This window comes from Mustelus asterias, chromosome 12, assembly GCF_964213995.1.
Source record: "Mustelus asterias chromosome 12, sMusAst1.hap1.1, whole genome shotgun sequence".
NCBI classification, from domain to species: Eukaryota; Metazoa; Chordata; class Chondrichthyes; order Carcharhiniformes; family Triakidae; genus Mustelus; species Mustelus asterias.
Genome location: NC_135812.1, coordinates 107,091,938 through 107,109,058, shown reverse-complemented (window position 1 = coordinate 107,109,058; position 17,121 = coordinate 107,091,938). Strand labels below are relative to the sequence as shown.

Sequence of the window (17,121 nt, the reverse complement as noted above, 5' to 3'; positions counted from 1 at the left end):
TAGTCACGAGTAGGCTTACATTAACACTGCAATGAAGTTACTTTTATCATTGTGACAGTAAACCGCGCGGCAGTAAAGGTTTGTGTAGAGAGAGAGCAAAGTGTCCTTATCCTTAACTTAATTAAAGTTAAAATTTTATTCGTGTCACAAGTCAGGTTTCCACTAACGCTGCAATGAAGTTACTGTGAAAATCCCCGAGTCGCCACACTCCGGCGCCTGTTCAGGTACACTGAGGGAGAATTTAGCCTGGCCAGTGTACCAAACCACAGCGTGTCTTTCAGACTGTGGGAGGAAACCGGAGCACCCGGAGAAAACCCACGCAGACACGGGGAGAAAGTGCAGCCTCCGCGCAGACAGTGACCCGAGCTGGGAATCGAACCCGGGTCCCTGGCGCTGTGAGGCAGCAGTGCTAACCACTGTGCCACCGTGCTGCCCCTGTTGTTGTTGTTATTATTAGTTTCAGTAATTAAGATTCATCCCCAAACACTTCATTCAGTAACTGTCCCACTCTGCTCATTCACACTGCCCTGCTGCACTGACGGATCAGAATTCCGATGTTTGGGATTATGTGAATCACAAAGAAAATTACAGCACAGAAACAGCTGAGAGATCAGCCAACTGAGGCCTTTATATTTTATGAAGCAGTTTGCCGTGATGTTTCCATGTGTAAGGGGGGAGGAAACCCAGAGCTATCGATATAAAATAACCACTAATAAACCCAACAGGTAAATTGGGGAAAGACTTCATTACCCAGAGTGTGGTTACAATGTGCAACTGCCTATTGCAAGGAGTGATTGAGATGAATAGTGTCGATACACGTGAGGGAACATACCGTTCATAGAGAAGGAAACGGGAGTGCAGAATGTAGTGTTACAGCCATAGCTAGGGTGTAGAGAAAGATCAACTTAATCCAAGGTAGGTCCATTCAAAAGTCTGACAGCAGCAGGGAAGAAGCTGTTCTTGAGTCGGTTGGTACGTGACCTCAGACTTTTGTATCTTTTTCCCGACGGAAGAAGGTGGAAGAGAGAATGTCCGGGGTGCGTGGGGTCCTTAATTATGCTGGCTGCTTTTCCGAGGCAGCGGGAAGTGTAGACAGAGTCAATGGATGGGAGGCTGGTTTGCGTGATGGATTGGGCCACATTCACGACCTTTTGTAGTTCCTTGCGGTGTTGGGTATCAGCCGTTTACAATCTGTATCATTGGCTTAAACGAGGGGTCCAAATGTAATGAATTCAGGTTCGCTCCCAATACAAAGAACAAACAGGAGGCAGAGCGGACCATTTGGCACCTCAAACCTGCCCCGACATTCATTACGACCATGGCTGCTTATTTGCCCCTTGATTCTACCTTACGGCCTGCTCTCATTCCCCTCGATTCCCTGAGAGGCCTATCAATCTCAGCCTTGAATTGAACACAACCTGGAGCTTCCCCTCCACCCCCGCCTTGAAGCTGAGCCGGAATTCTCTGGTGAACGTATTGTGGGGAATTGTGACATTGTCCACTGTGGTGGGACAGTGGAAAAGCAGAGTATTTATAGAATAGTGACATTGTTGAGTGTCTTTGTGCGCACATCACAGGTAAACGTGGGAGCTACAGCAACCAGTTAGGAAGACAAATGGTATGTTAGCCACTGTTATATAGGGTCAGAGCATAGCAGTAAAAAAGCATTAATATAATTATATGGGCCTTGGTAAGATCACATGCAGAGTATTGTGTGCCGTTCTCATCTCCTTAGCGATGGAGGAATTACTCTTTCCTTCGATGAAGATTAACCGGATTGATTCTGAGGAAGAGAGAATCCTCTGATGAGGGGAGATTAGGTCTCTATTCTCTGGAATTTAGAAAAATAAGCAATCTAATTGAAACATACAAAATTCTTAATGACCTGACAGGTAGATGCTAGGGGGATATTTCTCTTGGTTGGAACTCGAGGTGACAGAGGTCAGAGGTCACAAGTCAGCTGTTTGGAACTGAGCTGAAGGATTTCTTCACTCAGTTGTAATCCTCTGCCCCAGAGATCGGAGAATGCTCAGTCATCGAGTATATTTCTGACTGAGCTGATGCAAGCGGGAATGAAGAGGTATGGGGGGGCACAGTGGTCAGCACTGCTGCCTCACAGCGCCAGGGACCCGGGTTTGATTCCCGGCTTGGGTCACTGTCTGAGTGGAGTCTGCACGTTCTCCCCGGTTTCCTCCGGGGGCTCCGGTTTCCTCCACACCAAAAACGTGTAGGTTAGGAGGATTGGCCATGGAAAATGTGTGGGGTTACAGGGTTAGGACAGGGGGAGAGGGCCTGGGTAAGATACTCTCAGGGGATCAGTGCAGACTCGATTGGCCGAATGGCCTCTTCTGCATTGTAGGGATTCTATGAGAGAGTGTGGGAAGGTAGAATTGAGGTTAAAGATCAGCCAATGAAAATATTGTATGGCGAAGTGGCCTCAAAGGGACGAGTGTTTTTCTGATGCTTTGGGATTGGATGTCAAGGGGGGTGGGAGGAGGTTTGTGCAGAACGTAATCACCGGCATAGACCTGTTTCTGTTCTACCACACTCCATCAAATTCTCTTGCCTTTTTGTATATTTGCAGGACAGGTACTGCCTCCGGCTCGCAACACACCCAGTCCCATCGACCCTGAAAGCATCCAAGTGCCTGTCAGCTATGAGCCAGACCCTGCTGATCTCGCTCTGTCCAGTATCCCAGGACAGGAAATGTTCGACCCCCGCAAGCGCAAGTTCACGGACGAGGAGCTGAAGCCTCAGCCAATGATTAAAAAAGCTCGGAAAGTCTTTGTTCCGGATGAAATGAAGGTAAGTTGGAACTGGTTCAACACGCGGGGAGGGACAACACGACAGGCGCCAAGGTTCTGACTGGAGCAGGGGTTGGAGCTTTGGTTGTTCAGCCAGAATTCTTGGCCGCAGCAACCGGTGATCGAAGCTGTGCAGCCGAGGCGGCACCAGGCCCGGTGGCTCCTCGGGTAACCGGGCTGGTGCGTGCGGCACTGAGGCTGGTAAATCGGGAAGGTCCTGGTGTCCAATGCTGGGTCTCTGCTGGTTAACAGGACAGGTGGCACGATGGCACAGTGGGTTAGCACTGCTGCCTCTCAGCACCAGGGACTCTGCTTCAATTCCCGGCCTTGGGTCACTGTCTGTGCGGAGTTTGCACGTTCTCCCCGTGTCTGCGTGGGTTTCCTCCGGGTGCTCCGGTGATTACATTCTGCACAAACCGGGGGTAGGACCTGGGCGGGATTGTCATCAGTGCAAGCTTGATTGGCCGGATAGCTTCCTCCTGCAATGTAGAGATTTTAAAATAATAAATGTGGGAGGTTAGAGAAGCGGGGATCGTTCTCCTTAGAGCAGGGAAGATTCAGGGGAAATTTGATAGAGGGGTTTAAAATCGTGAGGAGTCCGGATAGGAGAAACAGCGAGAAATTCTATCTCCCAGCGAGAGAGAGTCAGTAACTGGAGGACATGGATTTCGGATAATCAGCAAAATAACCAACGGAGCCGTAGGAGAAATGTTTCTCTCTCCGTATTCGCGGTGGAAACAGTTTCAATCAAGATTTCCATAAGGATTTATACTTGAAGGTGAAATATTTACTGGGCTGCGGGGAACAGGATTAATCGGAATGTTCCTCCAAAACCGGCATCGGCACTTTCAGCCGAATTGCCACCTCCTGTTCTGGAAGTTTATCATAGAATCCCTGCAGTGCAGGAGGCCATTCGGCCCATCGAGTCTTCACCAACCACAATCCCACCCAGGTACTATCCCCATAACCCCACCCTAGATGGTCCCTCTGACACTAAGGGGCAATTTAGCATGGCCAATCCACCTAACCCGCACATCCTTAGACTGTGGGAGGAAACCGGAGCACCCAGAGGAAACCCACGTAGACACGAGGAGAATGTGCAAACTCCACACAGACAGTGACCCAAGCCGGGAATCGAACCCAGGTCCCTGGCGCTGTGCAGGAGCAGTGCTAACCACTGTGCCACTGTGCCACCCCTAAAATAGCCCGAATCTCTTAACTCTGCTTCCATTCGGGTGCATCTGTCTTCAAAGCCCTGTCGTGTGTTTCCTACATTGAAATCCAGGCTTTATTTCATGTTCAGGGTTAAGAGTGTGGGTGACTTTGCTGCCCAGAAAGATGCAGGACTAAACAGGGGTGCCCAGTCCTGATCGCCATCATGATGTGAGCGTCGGGCAGGCTTCATCAATGCCACAAAATTTCCTCGGCCCCCACACAGACTATCTTTAAGATCATAGAACCATAGAATCTCTACGGTGCAGAAGGAGGCCATTCGGCCCATCAAGTCTGCACCGACCACAATCCCTCCCAGCCCCTATTTCTGTAGCCCCACATATTTACCCTGCTAATCCCCTGACATTAGGGTCAATTTAGCATGGCCAATCAACCTCACCTGCACATCTTTGGACTCTGGGAGGAAACCGGAGCACCCGGAGGAAACCCATGCAGACACGGGGAGAATGTTCAAACTCCGCACAGACAGTGACCTGAGGCCGGAATTGAACCCGGGGCCCTGGTGCTGTGAGGCAGCAGTGCTAACCACTGTGTCACCGTGCCTGAAACATGACCTTGTTGGAAGCACAGTTAAGGAGCAATATAATGGAGGCAGGAAGGGGTGGCAGCAACCCAGCGGAGTCTTTCACGGAGTGGCGGCTTGTCTCTGATTCCAGCAACAGCGAGCCAGAGTTCATTTGCAACCAGCACTCCCTCGCAGAGTTGCTGCGATCTGTAAGCAGATTACTGTGAGCTGCTGATTCTCTGATACATGTGATTCCTAAATGCTGCGTTAAGTTCCCTTCGCGTCGGGATTAAGGGATTTAATTTCTATTTGGTGAAACGTGGAGAGACATAGGCTGTAGGAGCAAATTTGATTGGGTCTGGAGAAAGAAAAATAAAATGGCACGCGTCTGGCGAGAGCTTGCTTCTACGTGGGATGGCATAAGGGAGCAGGATTGGGAGCGGGGGCAGGAATGGGAGCGGGGAGTGGGGGCAGGATTGGGAGCGGGGAACGGGGAAGGGAGCAGGATGGGGAACGGGGGAAGGGAGCAGGATGGGGAACGGGGGAAGGGAGCAGGATTGGGAGTGGGGGCAGGATTGGGAGCGGGGAGTGGGGGCAGGATTGGGAGCGGGGAGTGGGGGCAGGATTGGGAGTGGGGGAGGGGGCAGGATTGGGAGTGGGGGAGGGGGCAGGATTGGGAGTGGGGGAGGGGGCAGGATTGGGAGTGGGGGAGGGGGCAGGATTGGGAGCGGGGAGTGGGGGCAGGAATGGGAGCGGGGAACGGGGGAAGGGAGCAGGATTGGGAGTGGGGGAGGGGAGCAGGATTGGGAGCGGGGAGTGGGGGCAGGAATGGGAGCGGGGAACGGGGGAAGGGAGCAGGACTGGGAGTGGGGGAGGGGAGCAGGATTGGGAGTGGGGAGTGGGGGCAGGAATGGGAGCGGGGAACGGGGGAAGGGAGCAGGATGGGGAACGGGGGAAGGGAGCAGGATTGGGAGTGGGGGCAGGATTTGGAGCGGGGAACGGGGGAAGGGAGCAGGATGGGGAACGGGGAAGGGAGCAGGATTGGGAGTGGGGGAGGGGAGCAGGATTGGGAGTGGGGAGTGGGGGCAGGAATGGGAGCGGGGAACGGGGGAAGGGAGCAGGATTGGGAGTGGAGGAGGGGAGCAGGATTGGGAGTGGGGGAGGGGAGCAGGATTGGGAGTGGGGGAGGGGAGCAGGATTGGGAGTGGGGGAGGGGAGCAGGATTGGGAGCGGGGAGTGGGGGCAGGATTGGGAGCGGGGAGTGGGGGCAGGAATGGGAGCGGGGAACGGGGGAAGGGAGCAGGATTGGGAGCGGGGAGTGGGGGCAGGGTTGGGAGCGGGGAGTGGGGGCAGGGTTGGGAGTGGAGAACGGGGGAAGGGAGCAGGATTGGGAGTGGGGGAGGGGAGCAGGATTGGGAGCGGGGAGTGGGGGCAGGAATGGGAGCGGGGAGTGGGGGCAGGATCGGGAGTGGGGGCAGGATTGGGAGCGGGGAGTGGGGGCAGGATTGGGAGCGGGGAACGGGGGAAGGGAGCAGGATTGGGAGTGGGGGAGGGGAGCAGGATTGGGAGCGGGGGCAGGAATGGGAGCGGGGAACGGGGGAAGGGAGCAGGATTGGGAGTGGGGGAAGAGGTCCGCATGGAGTATAAACAACAGCATTGACCAGTTTCTGTCCTGTAGATTCTACACGACGTTAAACTGAATGAATAAAATAAAGGGGATTGAGTCCAGAGTGACTCACAGTTACACGTGTTTCTCAATCTGTCCTTAGAGACACTCGGGGACTGGAATGTGAAAGATAACATCAAGGATTGAGATGAGGAGAAGGTTCTTCATTCGGAGGGTGATGAACCTGTGGAATTCTCGACCAGAGAAAGCTGAGGAGGCCAGGTCACTGAATAAATTTCAGAAGCAAATAGACTTCTCGACAGTCAAGGGTTATGGGGAGAATGCAGGAGTGTAGCATTGAGGATTAGCCAGGATCACATTGAATGGCGGAGCAGGCTTGAAGGGCCGAATGGCCTACTCCTGCCCCTATTTTCTATATTTCTATTTTGTGTGTGTGTTAGTTTGTGGCTCTGTGTACCACAGAACACATCAGGTAAAGGAAGCAATTTATTCCCCAACTGGGACCTTTATCCTTATCTGTGTCTCCGTGCTGTGACCTTGGGTTCCCTTTGTCAGAGTCGGACCAATTTTGTTGCAAATCATTGAATCCCAGCAGTGCCGAAGGAGTCCATTCGGCCCATCGGGTCGAAACCGACTCTCTGACCGAGCATTTCAACTAGGCCCTATTCCTGTAACCCCATGTATTTACCCCGCTAATTCTGGTCACCCTATTATAGAAACCCTACAGTGCAGAAGGAGGCCATTCGGCCCATCGAGTCTGCACTGACCACAATCCCACCCAGGCCCTACCCCCACATATTTTACCCACTAATCCCTCTAACCTATACATCCCAGGACTCTAAGGGGCAATTTTGTTTTTTTTTAACCTGGCCAATCAACCTAACCCGCACATCTTTGGACTGTGGGAGGGAACCGGAGCACCCGGAGGAAACCCACGCAGACACGAGGAGAATGTGCAAACTCCACGCAGACAGTGACCCGAGCCGGGAATCGAACCCGGGACCCTGGAGCTGTGAAGCAGCAGTGCTAACCACTGTGCCACCGTGCCTCCCTTATGGAAAGGATATTATTAAACTAGAAAGAGTGCAGAAAAGATTTACTAGGATGCTATTGGGACTTGATGGTTTGAGTTATAAGGAGAGGCTGAATAGACTGGGACTTTTTTCCCTGGAGCGTAGGAGGCTGAGGGGTGATCTTGTTGAGGTCTATAAAATAATGAGAGACACAGATCAGCTCGATAGTCAATATATTTTCCCAAAGGTAGGGGAGTCTAAAACTAGAGGGCATAGGTTTAAGGTGAGAGGGGAGAGATACAAAAGAGTCCAGAGGGGCAATTTTTTCACACAGAGGGTGGTGAGTGTCTGGAACAAGCTGCCAGGGGTAGTAGTAGAGGCGGGTACAATTTTGTCTTTTTAAAAGTGTTTAGACAGTTACATGGGTATAGAGAGATATGGGCCAAATGCGGGCAATTGGGACTAGCTTAGTGGTAAAAGCTGGGCAGCATGGACAAGCTGGGCCGAAGGGCCTGTTTCCATGCTGTAAACCTCTATGACTCTATCGCTGGTATTTTACGACTTCACTCGGGCGAGACTCTTAAAATCTAGCTGGAGGCCAACGGAGAATTCCATTCTGCGACGGGGCAGGCGTGTCGGGAAAATCCCAGCCCATGACTCTAACCCCCCCCTAACTCGCACACACCTTGGGACACTAAGGGGTAATTTAGCATGGCCAATCCACCCTAACCCGCACATCTACGGAAGGGTCTGTGCTGATCTGCAAAAAGCACCTTTGACAGGCAGAACATACACTAAATAGTGTCAATCGTCGGGGGAAATGAAGCATTTATTTAACTCTCTCTTGTGGGGCAGCAGTGTTTGCTCATGGGTCAGTGTACAGACACCTCCACACGTGGGCATTCACACGCCCTCACATTCACACTTGTACAATAATAACTTGAGGACACTTACTGGAGAAAGGATATACTGGCACTGGAGGGGGTGCAGAGGAGATTCACTAGGTTGATTCCGGAGTTGAGAGGGTTGGCTTATGAGGAGAGACTGAGTAGACTGAGGCTATACTCATTGGAATTCAGAAGAATGAGGGGAGATCTTATAGAAACATATAAGATTATGTTTCTAAGATAGAAGCAGGGAAGTTGTTTCCACTGGCGGGTGAAACTAGAACGAGGGGGCATAGCCTCAAAGTAAGGGGAAGCAGATTTAGGACTGAGTTGAGGAGGAACTTCTTCACACAAAGGGTTGTGAATCTGTGGAATTCCCTGCCCAGTGAAGCAGTTGAGGCTACCTCATTGAATGTTTTCAAGGCAAGGATAGATAAATTTTTGAACAGTAAAGGAATTAAGGGTTATGGTGAGCGGGTGGGTAAGTGGTGCTGAGTCCACGAAAAGATCAGCCATGATCTTATTGAATGGCGGAGCAGGCTCGAGGGGCCAGATGGCCTACTCCTGCTCCTAGTTCTTATGTCTCACACACATGGTGACTCAAACCCTCACTGGAAACTCGCCTCCATGTGGGGCGGGGGTTCTCACCCTGGGGGAATCGTTTGAATGTGGGGGGAGTTAATCAACAGGTCACTAGTGTGGAAATAGAAAAGATCAGGAGAGCCAATCCATAACCACCAAGAGCAAGAGTTCCCACCCTCCTTGTTACTAAGTCTAACATCCATCCCTGTCTCATTCAATCTACGAGCAGGATGAAAAATACTGGGCACGGCGCAGGAAAAATAACATGGCGGCCAAGCGATCGCGGGACGCCCGCAGGCTGAAGGAGAACCAGATCGCGATTCGTGCGGCCTTCCTGGAGAAGGAGAACTCTGCCCTGCGTCAGGAAGTGGCCGACCTTCGCAAGGAGCTCAGCCGGTGCAAGAACATCCTGTCGAAGTACGATGCCTGATGCGGACCCCCCCCCCACCGCCCCCACCCACCACCTCCCCACCCACCCACCCCCCCCCGGTGTGGGCACCGGTACTGAACAGCTACAAGGTGGATGGGTGCCCCGCTCTCTGAGGTGGCACTCACCAACCCCCCCCACCGTTCCCTGCCACTCCCACCCCTCCGCCCACCCCCTCCCTCCCTCCCTCCCACACACACACACACATCTAATGTTCTTCCACTGGAAGAGAGACTCATGGACTTTGTACATTAAATTCAGCGGGAGCAAAAGCCTTGCCTCACTTTTCGAAAAGGGCCCTGAATTTTTACCTGAAAAAATTTGCAGTACAATTTCTTTGAGTGCTGACCCACCTCCTTTCTGTCCCATTGTAACCCGACCCCCCCCCCCCCCGCCTCCTCCTCCTCCCCTCACCTCCTCCCCTCTCCATTCGCCCCCCCCCCCACCCCCTCAACACACAAAAAATGATTTATCAGATATTGTATTTCTTGTTTTTAAAAGAAAAAAGAAGAACTGTTTATCAGATATCGCTGAGTTTTATCAATCACCACAATGCAGTTAACCAGGCCCCTGACGTTGGGCGCCTGGTCTGATTCCCAGATCCTAACCGAAGTTTCTGGAAATCCGGGTTCCCCCCTCCCCCCACCTCCCCCCCCCCCCCCCCCCCCCTCCCCTCCCCCAGACGATGCATCCTCTGAGATGGTTATATATAATTTACATTTTTTTTGTTAACTGTGTTTCCATTTCCTGTGATGTGATTCTAATGTGTTTCTGGGAGTGAAGCAGCGATTTTTGTTTTTTTTTTCCCATCCTTGGTGGTGTTCGCCTTTTCAGATGCATGCTTGTTTATAAGAAGCTGAATAATTTCCTGTAATTTTTAAATTCCCGCGCCTCTCGACACAGTTCTAGTCTCCCTCGGTGTCGGGGCATGGTGTGCTGGGTTTGCTGTTTTTATCCTTTCTAACTGAGAGCAATAATTGTAATTAATGTCAGTGAAGGCGAGTCAGCTGTGCGCAAAAAATGGAAGCCCCCCTCCCCCCCTCCCACCCCCTCTCCCCCCCCCCCCCCCCCCCTCCCACCTCCCCCGGGCACTACCTCGAGGCCTGAGGAACAAGAACACCATTGGAGCCCGGGTTCTCCCCGAGAATGTGGAAGAGGGACTTGTTTCTTCATTTCCCCCAACGAACACGATAAAGTCCGATTTGAATCTATCGGGTATCGTCACCTGCGAGATAACCGAAGGCTCCCAAGGCCGAATAGCCGACTGACGATCCACTTTGTTAAGACCCGACGTGGAAAGATGAGTGGGTTCAGCGTACGCCCGAGACCTCCAGCAGAGAATCGACACCCCAATGGAGGGTCCAGAAGATCTTCCTTTTTTGTTTTAATATATAACTAATTTGGGTTTTGTTTGCAGGCCATGTGGGTATGTGGATTTGTTCCGATGAATGTAGCGGTGGTTGGTACAGAATTAGCAGAGGGAATGGTGTTGCTGTAAATGGTGATTAATCCCAGTTTCTGCCTATTCTATGGCCACCAAAAGAAGAGGTATTCTATATGATAACATTTATAGAGAGAATTATAAAGGTCCTATTTTGTACAGTATTTTTGGAATGGAATACTGACAAGTGTATTTTAAGAAATAAAGTTATATTATATATAGTGTATATTATAAAGAGACGTATAGATGACAGGACAGTATATTTCACTTTTCAATGGATTGAGAGCGCGAGCGAGAGGCTTTGCGATGAATGTTTGATGTTCGGGCAGGTGCCTGTATGTTTTAAAAGTCAGTGCTGCTCATTATTTTCTTGACAGAAGAGTATTTTTAAAAAGCAGTTTCTCTTCAGCACAGCTCCACAGCACAAGTCTGAGCTCTGTCTGTGTCTACAGAGTGGCCGGTATGGGAGGAATTTCACACTAACACAAGATTTGGGTCAGTGTATCTATCTGTCCTTGGAGTGTTCGATGGGGGATAGTGTAGAGGGAGCTTTACTCTGTATCTAACCCCGTGCTGTACCTGTCCTGGGAGTGTTTGATGGGGTAAGAAGTTTAACAACACCAGGTTAAAGTCCAACAGGTTTATTTGGTAGCAAAAGCCACACAAGCTTTCGGAGCTCCAAGCCCCTTCTTCAGGTGAGTGAGAATTCTATTCACAAACAGGACATATAAAGACACAAACTCAATTTACACGAAAAATGGTTGGAATGCAAATACTTACAACTAATCAAGTCTTTAAGAAACAAAACAACAAAGTCTTGTTTCTTAAAGACTTGATTAGTTGTAAGTATTCGCATTCCAACCATTATTCATGTAAATTGAGTCTGTGTCTTTATATGCCCTGTTTGTGAACAGAATTCCCACTCATCTGAAGAAGGGGCTTGGAGCTCTGAAAGCTTGTGTGGCTTTTGCTACCGAATAAACCTGTTGGATTTTAACCTGGTGTTGTTAAACTTCTTACTGTGTTTACCTCAGTCCAACGCCGGCATCTCCACATCGTGTTTGATGGGGACAGTGTAGAGGGAGCTTGACTCTATATCTAACCCCGTGCTGTTCCTGTCCTGGGAGTGTTTGATGGGGACAGTGTAGAGGGAGCTTTACTCTGTATCTAACCCCGTGCTGTACCTGTCCTGGGAGTGTTTGATGGGGACAGTGTAGAGGGAGCTTTACTCTGTATCTAACCCCGTGCTGTACCTGTCCTGGGAGTGTTTGATGGGGACAGTGTAGAGGGAGCTTTACTCTGTATCTAACCCCGTGCTGTCCCTGTCCTGGGAGTGTTTGATGGGGACAGTGTAGAGCGAGCTTTACTCTGTATCTAACCCCGTGCTGTCCCTGTCCTGGGAGTGTTTGATGGGGACAGTATAGAGGGAGCTTTACTCTGTATCTAACCCCGTGCTGTACCTGTCCTGGGAGTGTTTGATGGGGACAGTGTAGAGGGAGCTTTACTCTGTATCTAACCCCGTGCTATACCTGTCCTGGGAGTGTTTGATGGGGACAGTGTAGAGGGAGCTTTACTCTGTATCTAACCCCGTGCTGTCCCTGTCCTGGGAGTGTTTGATGGGGACAGTGTAGAGGGAGCTTTACTCTGTATCTAACCCCGTGCTGTACCTGTCCTGGGAGTGTTTGATGGGGACAGTGTAGAGGGAGCTTTACTCTGTATCTAACCCCGTGCTGTACCTGTCCTGGGAGTGTTTGATGGGGACAGTGTAGAGGGAGCTTTACTCTGTATCTAACCCCGTGCTGTACCTGTCCTGGGAGTGTTTGATGGGGACAGTGTAGAGGGAGCTTTACTCTGTGTCTAACCCCACGTTGTACCTGTCCTGAGAAAGTGCCTGAAAGTAATTGAGTGGGAAAAGTAACATGTCCCATTCCCTAACGTCACTCACCTTGACTAATGCGGCGACAGTACTATTTCTAGTCTTGTGCTATGGTTTGACTCCCTAAAGAAGAATTTTAAACGTTAGGTGCCGAAGTATTTGCCTGAGTGTCCTGGTAGAATAATGCCATGACAATGTAGGTTTCTCGTAAACTGTAAGACGGTCGGGTACATAAACAGATGGAACCAACACCTCAAGTTCAGCACGTGCATCTCAACAAACACCACGAATTCTGAGGAAAAAGCGTGTTCGGAATTTACAGTGGCTCAGTCAACATTTAAAAGGGAAACATTTGGGTGGGACCCACCGTTAGACAGAGCACAGTCAGGCTGGGGAAAGGCCGGTAGGAATGATGAGGAACCCGCAGCAAAGAGTGAATCAGTGTTCAGCCAGTTTAACTGTGATTAGAAAGAGGCAAATCAGACCTGATGGAGGATTCCCAAATCTTTAAGCTGTCCTTTCTCCATCAGGCACTGAGCGGCCCGTGCCGTATTTCCAGCACTTTCTGTTTTCATTGCACAATATGAAAAGAGGTTGAGGACTCTGTTGGATTTTAACTTCCCTGGTTAACCGGGAGCGGAGGTGCTCGTGCCCCAACATCTGGGCTAGAGTTTCCAGGTTCAAACCCCGCTTCAGGACTTAGAAATCATAGAATCATAGAAACCCTACAGTGCAGAAGGAGGCCATTCGGCCCATCGAGCCTGCACCGACCGCAATCCCACCCAGGCCCTACGCCCACATATTTACCCGCTAGCCTACACATCCTAGGACTCTAAGGGGCAATTTTTAACCTGGCCAATCAACCTAACCCGCACATCTTTGGACTGTGGGAGGAAACCGGAGCACCCGGAGGAAACCCACGCAGACACGAGGAGAATGTGCAAACTCCACACAGACAGTGACCCGAGCCGGGAATCGAACCCGGGACCCTGGAGCTGTGAAGCAGCAGTGCTAACCACTGTGCGACTTGATGGCCGCTAATGGTGCATTCATTAACGTGGCTGATTATCAGTCTGTAAATCTTTCCACTGAGCCTCCAGTGATACAGTAAGAAGTTTAACAACACCAGGTTAAAGCCCAACAGGTTTATTTGGTAGCAAAAGCCACAAGCTTTCAGAGCCTCAAGCCCCTTCTTCAGGTGAGTGGGCCCACTCATAGAAACATAGAAAAACTACAGCACAAAACAGGCCCTTCGGCCCCACAAGTTGTGCCGAACATATCCCTACCTTTTAGGCCTACCTATAACCCTCCATCCTATTAAGTCCCATGTGCTAATCCAGGAGTCTCTTAAAAGACCCTATTGAGTTTGCCTCCAGCACCACTGACGGCAGCCGATTCCACTCGCCCACCACCCTCTGTGTGAAAAACCTCCCCCTAACATTCCCCCTGTACCTACCCCCCAGCTGAAGAAGGGGCTTAAGGCTCCGAAAGCTTGTGTGGCTTTTGCTACCAAATGAACCTGTTGGACTTTAACCTGGTGTTGTTAAACTTCTTACTGTGTTTACCCCAGTCCAACGCCGGCATCTCCACATCGTGACCTCCAGTGATAGGCAGCGGCAAACCACTGGGGTACTTTGCCAGACAATCACGGACCAGTCCAACAGAAGTCCAACCTTGCCAACAGCCTCTTCGGACCCGGTACCTGAGGGAAAGGGAGGATTAGCCGGGGAGATTTGGTCAACTGGAAATAAAAGCACATTTGCTTTTCCCCACAGTTTTGTTTCAAACCCTGTAGAAATGTATTTGTGACTTAGACACTCCTTGCACACTCCTCCTAGTTTTGCACAGAATTGTCACTGAGTTTGTCTTGTAGAGAATAATGAATCTTCCCTGGGGGATGAGGTGTGACGATGCTACCTCAATGTTGGAGAAAGCTGGGGGGGGGGGGAGCGGGAGGCGAGGTTCAGGATTTGCACAGGGGAGTGCAGAGATCTGCATTCTTGATATAAAAGTAGGATTTGTATATTTAAGGAATGAGAAATTGTGGAGATTGAAGAAATGAAATCGAAACACAAAACACTGGAAATGCGCAGTAAATCCACCAGCCTCTAATGGTAATGACAGTTTGCCACACAACTCCACAAAGAGTTTCCAGCTGTCCTTTCTTTATCACAGATGACAGAGCCTGTTGTGTTTAAATTTTTTTTATTGTATATTCAGTAATCTGTCACGACGAATGAGCACATTTGTGAGAGGCTTTGTAAAGAGCTTCCAATCCAATCGTGAATGCTGTCTAGTCCAATGGCTTCAGGCTTACTAATTTTTAATAAGTTTACAAATGAAATGTTTTATTTTGCGGTGGAATGATTTTTTTTCCCAAAAGAGGTCAACCATTGTATTACTGGCAAAACGGTGAGGTGATTATTCAGTTAAGAGCGAGGAAATAGAATTACTTTCTGCTGTTTCTGACTGGATTACACTTACTGAGCAGCCCAATTCCAGCTATCTGTATTTGTAAAAGTGTTTAATAAATTCTTTTGCTGGCTTCATGATGCTGCTGTGTTTATTTTCCTCTTCATTAACCGCTCCCTGCCTCATCGCCACTGGAATTTTCCATCTCGGCGACACTTACACACGCCAACAACATGGAACACTTGCTGACAACATGGAACACGCACACACTTGGTGACAACATGGAACACGCGCACACGCTGGCAACACAGAACATTGACCCTCTGACAGTGCGGCACTCCCTCAGTACTGACCCTCTGACAGTGCGGCACTCCCTCAGCACTGACCCTCTGACAGTGCGGCACTCCCTCAGTACTGACCCTCTGACAGTGCGGCACTCCCTCAGCACTGACCCTCTGACAGTGCAGCACTCCCTCAGTACTGACCCTCTGACAGTGCGGCACTCCCTCAGTACTGACCCTCTGACAGTGCGGCACTCCTCAGTACTGACCCTCTGACAGTGCAGCACTCCCTCAGTACTGACCCTCTGACAGTGCGGCACTCCTCAGCACTGACCCTCTGACAGTGCGGTACTCCCTCAGTACTGACCCTCTGACAGTGCGGCACTCCCTCAGTACTGACCCTCTGACAGTGCGGCACTCCCTCAGTACTGACCCTCTGACAGTGCAGCACTCCCTCAGTACTGACCCTCTGACAGTGCGGTATTGAGGACTTTCTCCGCCCTGACTGTGCTGAAGTCTCTGGAATCAGCGCAGCAGGAAATGTACCTTGTTTACAGAAGAATTTCCAATGGAGCCTGATCCAGTTACCGTACTGTATCACCATTAAAGCAAATATTCACTATCCACTCTTCAGGTCTGCTTGCTGTTTTGCTCTTGTCGGCGACAACATCAGCAGCCAAGCTTCACCAGAGCCCCCTGCTCACTAATCTTCACTTTGTCACTGTCAGCCTCACCGTGTCTGACGCCCACTCCGCGAGGAGTGCTTTCTGCCCCCTCACTTTTCCCCTTCAAGCTTTCAATCTGTTCACTGCTGCTGGGAACGGTGGATCCTGTCAGGAATTCTACTCTGTGTGTGCACCAGTGACGTGCTGTTCTCCAGATCATTCCTGGGCATCAGTCGGAGGAACCGGTGACCAGAATCATAGAATCCCTGCAGTGCTGAAGGAGGCCATTCAGCCCATCGTATCCTCACCAACCACAATCCCACCCAGGCCTATTCCCGTAACCCCACATATTTACCCTGCTAATCATCCTGACACTAAGGGGAATTTAGCACAGCCAATCAACCTAACCCCGCACATCTTTGGAGTGTAGGAGGAAACTTTGGAGTGTAGGAGTGTAGGAGTCCAAAGATGTGCGGGTTAGGTTGATTGGCCAGGTTAAAAAATTGCCCCTTAGAGTCCTGGGATGCGTTGGTTAGAGGGATTAGCGGGTAAATATGTGGGGATAGGGCCTGGGTGGGATTGTGGTCGGTGCAGACTCGATGGGCCGAATGGCCTCCTTCTGCACTGTAGGGTTTCTATGATTTCTATGATTTCTATGAAACCGGAGCACCCGGAGGAAACCCACGCAGACACCGGGGAGAATGTGCAGACTCCACACAGACAGTGACCCGAGTCGGGAATCGAACCCGGGTCCCTGGTGCTGTGAGGCAGCAGTGCGAACCACTGTGCCACCAAGATTAAATAACTGGGGTAAGGGAAAACCATCCTTTATATTTGAATTTGATTTGATTTATTATTGTCACATGTATTAACACACAGTGAAAAGTGTTGTTTCTTGCGCGCTGTACAGACAAAGCATACCGTTCATAGAGAAGGAAACGAGAGAGTGCAGAATGTAGTGTTACAGTCATAGCTCAGGTGTAGAGAAAGATCAACTTAATGCAAGGTAGGTCCATTCAAAAGTCTGACAGCAGCAGGGAAGAAGCTGTTCTTGAGTCAGTTGGTAGGTGACCTCAGATTTTTGTATCTTTTTCTCGACTGAAGAAGGTGGAAGAGAGAATGTCCGGGGTGCGTGGGGTCCTTAATTATGCTGGCTGCTTTGCCAAGGCAGTGGGAAGTGTAGACAGAGTCAATGGATGGGAGGTTGGTTTGCGTGATGGATTGGGCTACATTCATGACCCTTTGTAGTTCCTTGCGGTCTTGGGCAGAGCAGGAGCCAAACCAAGCTGTGATACAACCAGAAAGAATGCTTTCTATGGTGCATCTGTAAAAGTTGGTGAGAGTTGTAGCTGACATGCCAAATTTCCT

The 17,121-nt window shown here is 50.4% G+C and overlaps 1 protein-coding gene across 1 annotated transcript in view; it reads left to right on the top strand.

Annotated features, from left to right (window-relative positions):
* The window catches only part of LOC144502067 (hepatic leukemia factor-like), a 52,097-nt gene extending 37,153 nt beyond the window's left edge, over positions 1-14,944 (top strand). The window contains exons 3-4 of the mRNA XM_078226074.1: positions 2,585-2,805; positions 8,881-14,944. Of these exons, the coding sequence (XP_078082200.1) occupies positions 2,585-2,805; positions 8,881-9,081 (422 nt within the window). The 3' untranslated portion in view covers positions 9,082-14,944. The remainder of the gene's footprint in view (positions 1-2,584; positions 2,806-8,880) is intronic.
* The last annotated feature ends 2,177 nt before the right edge of the window (positions 14,945-17,121 follow it).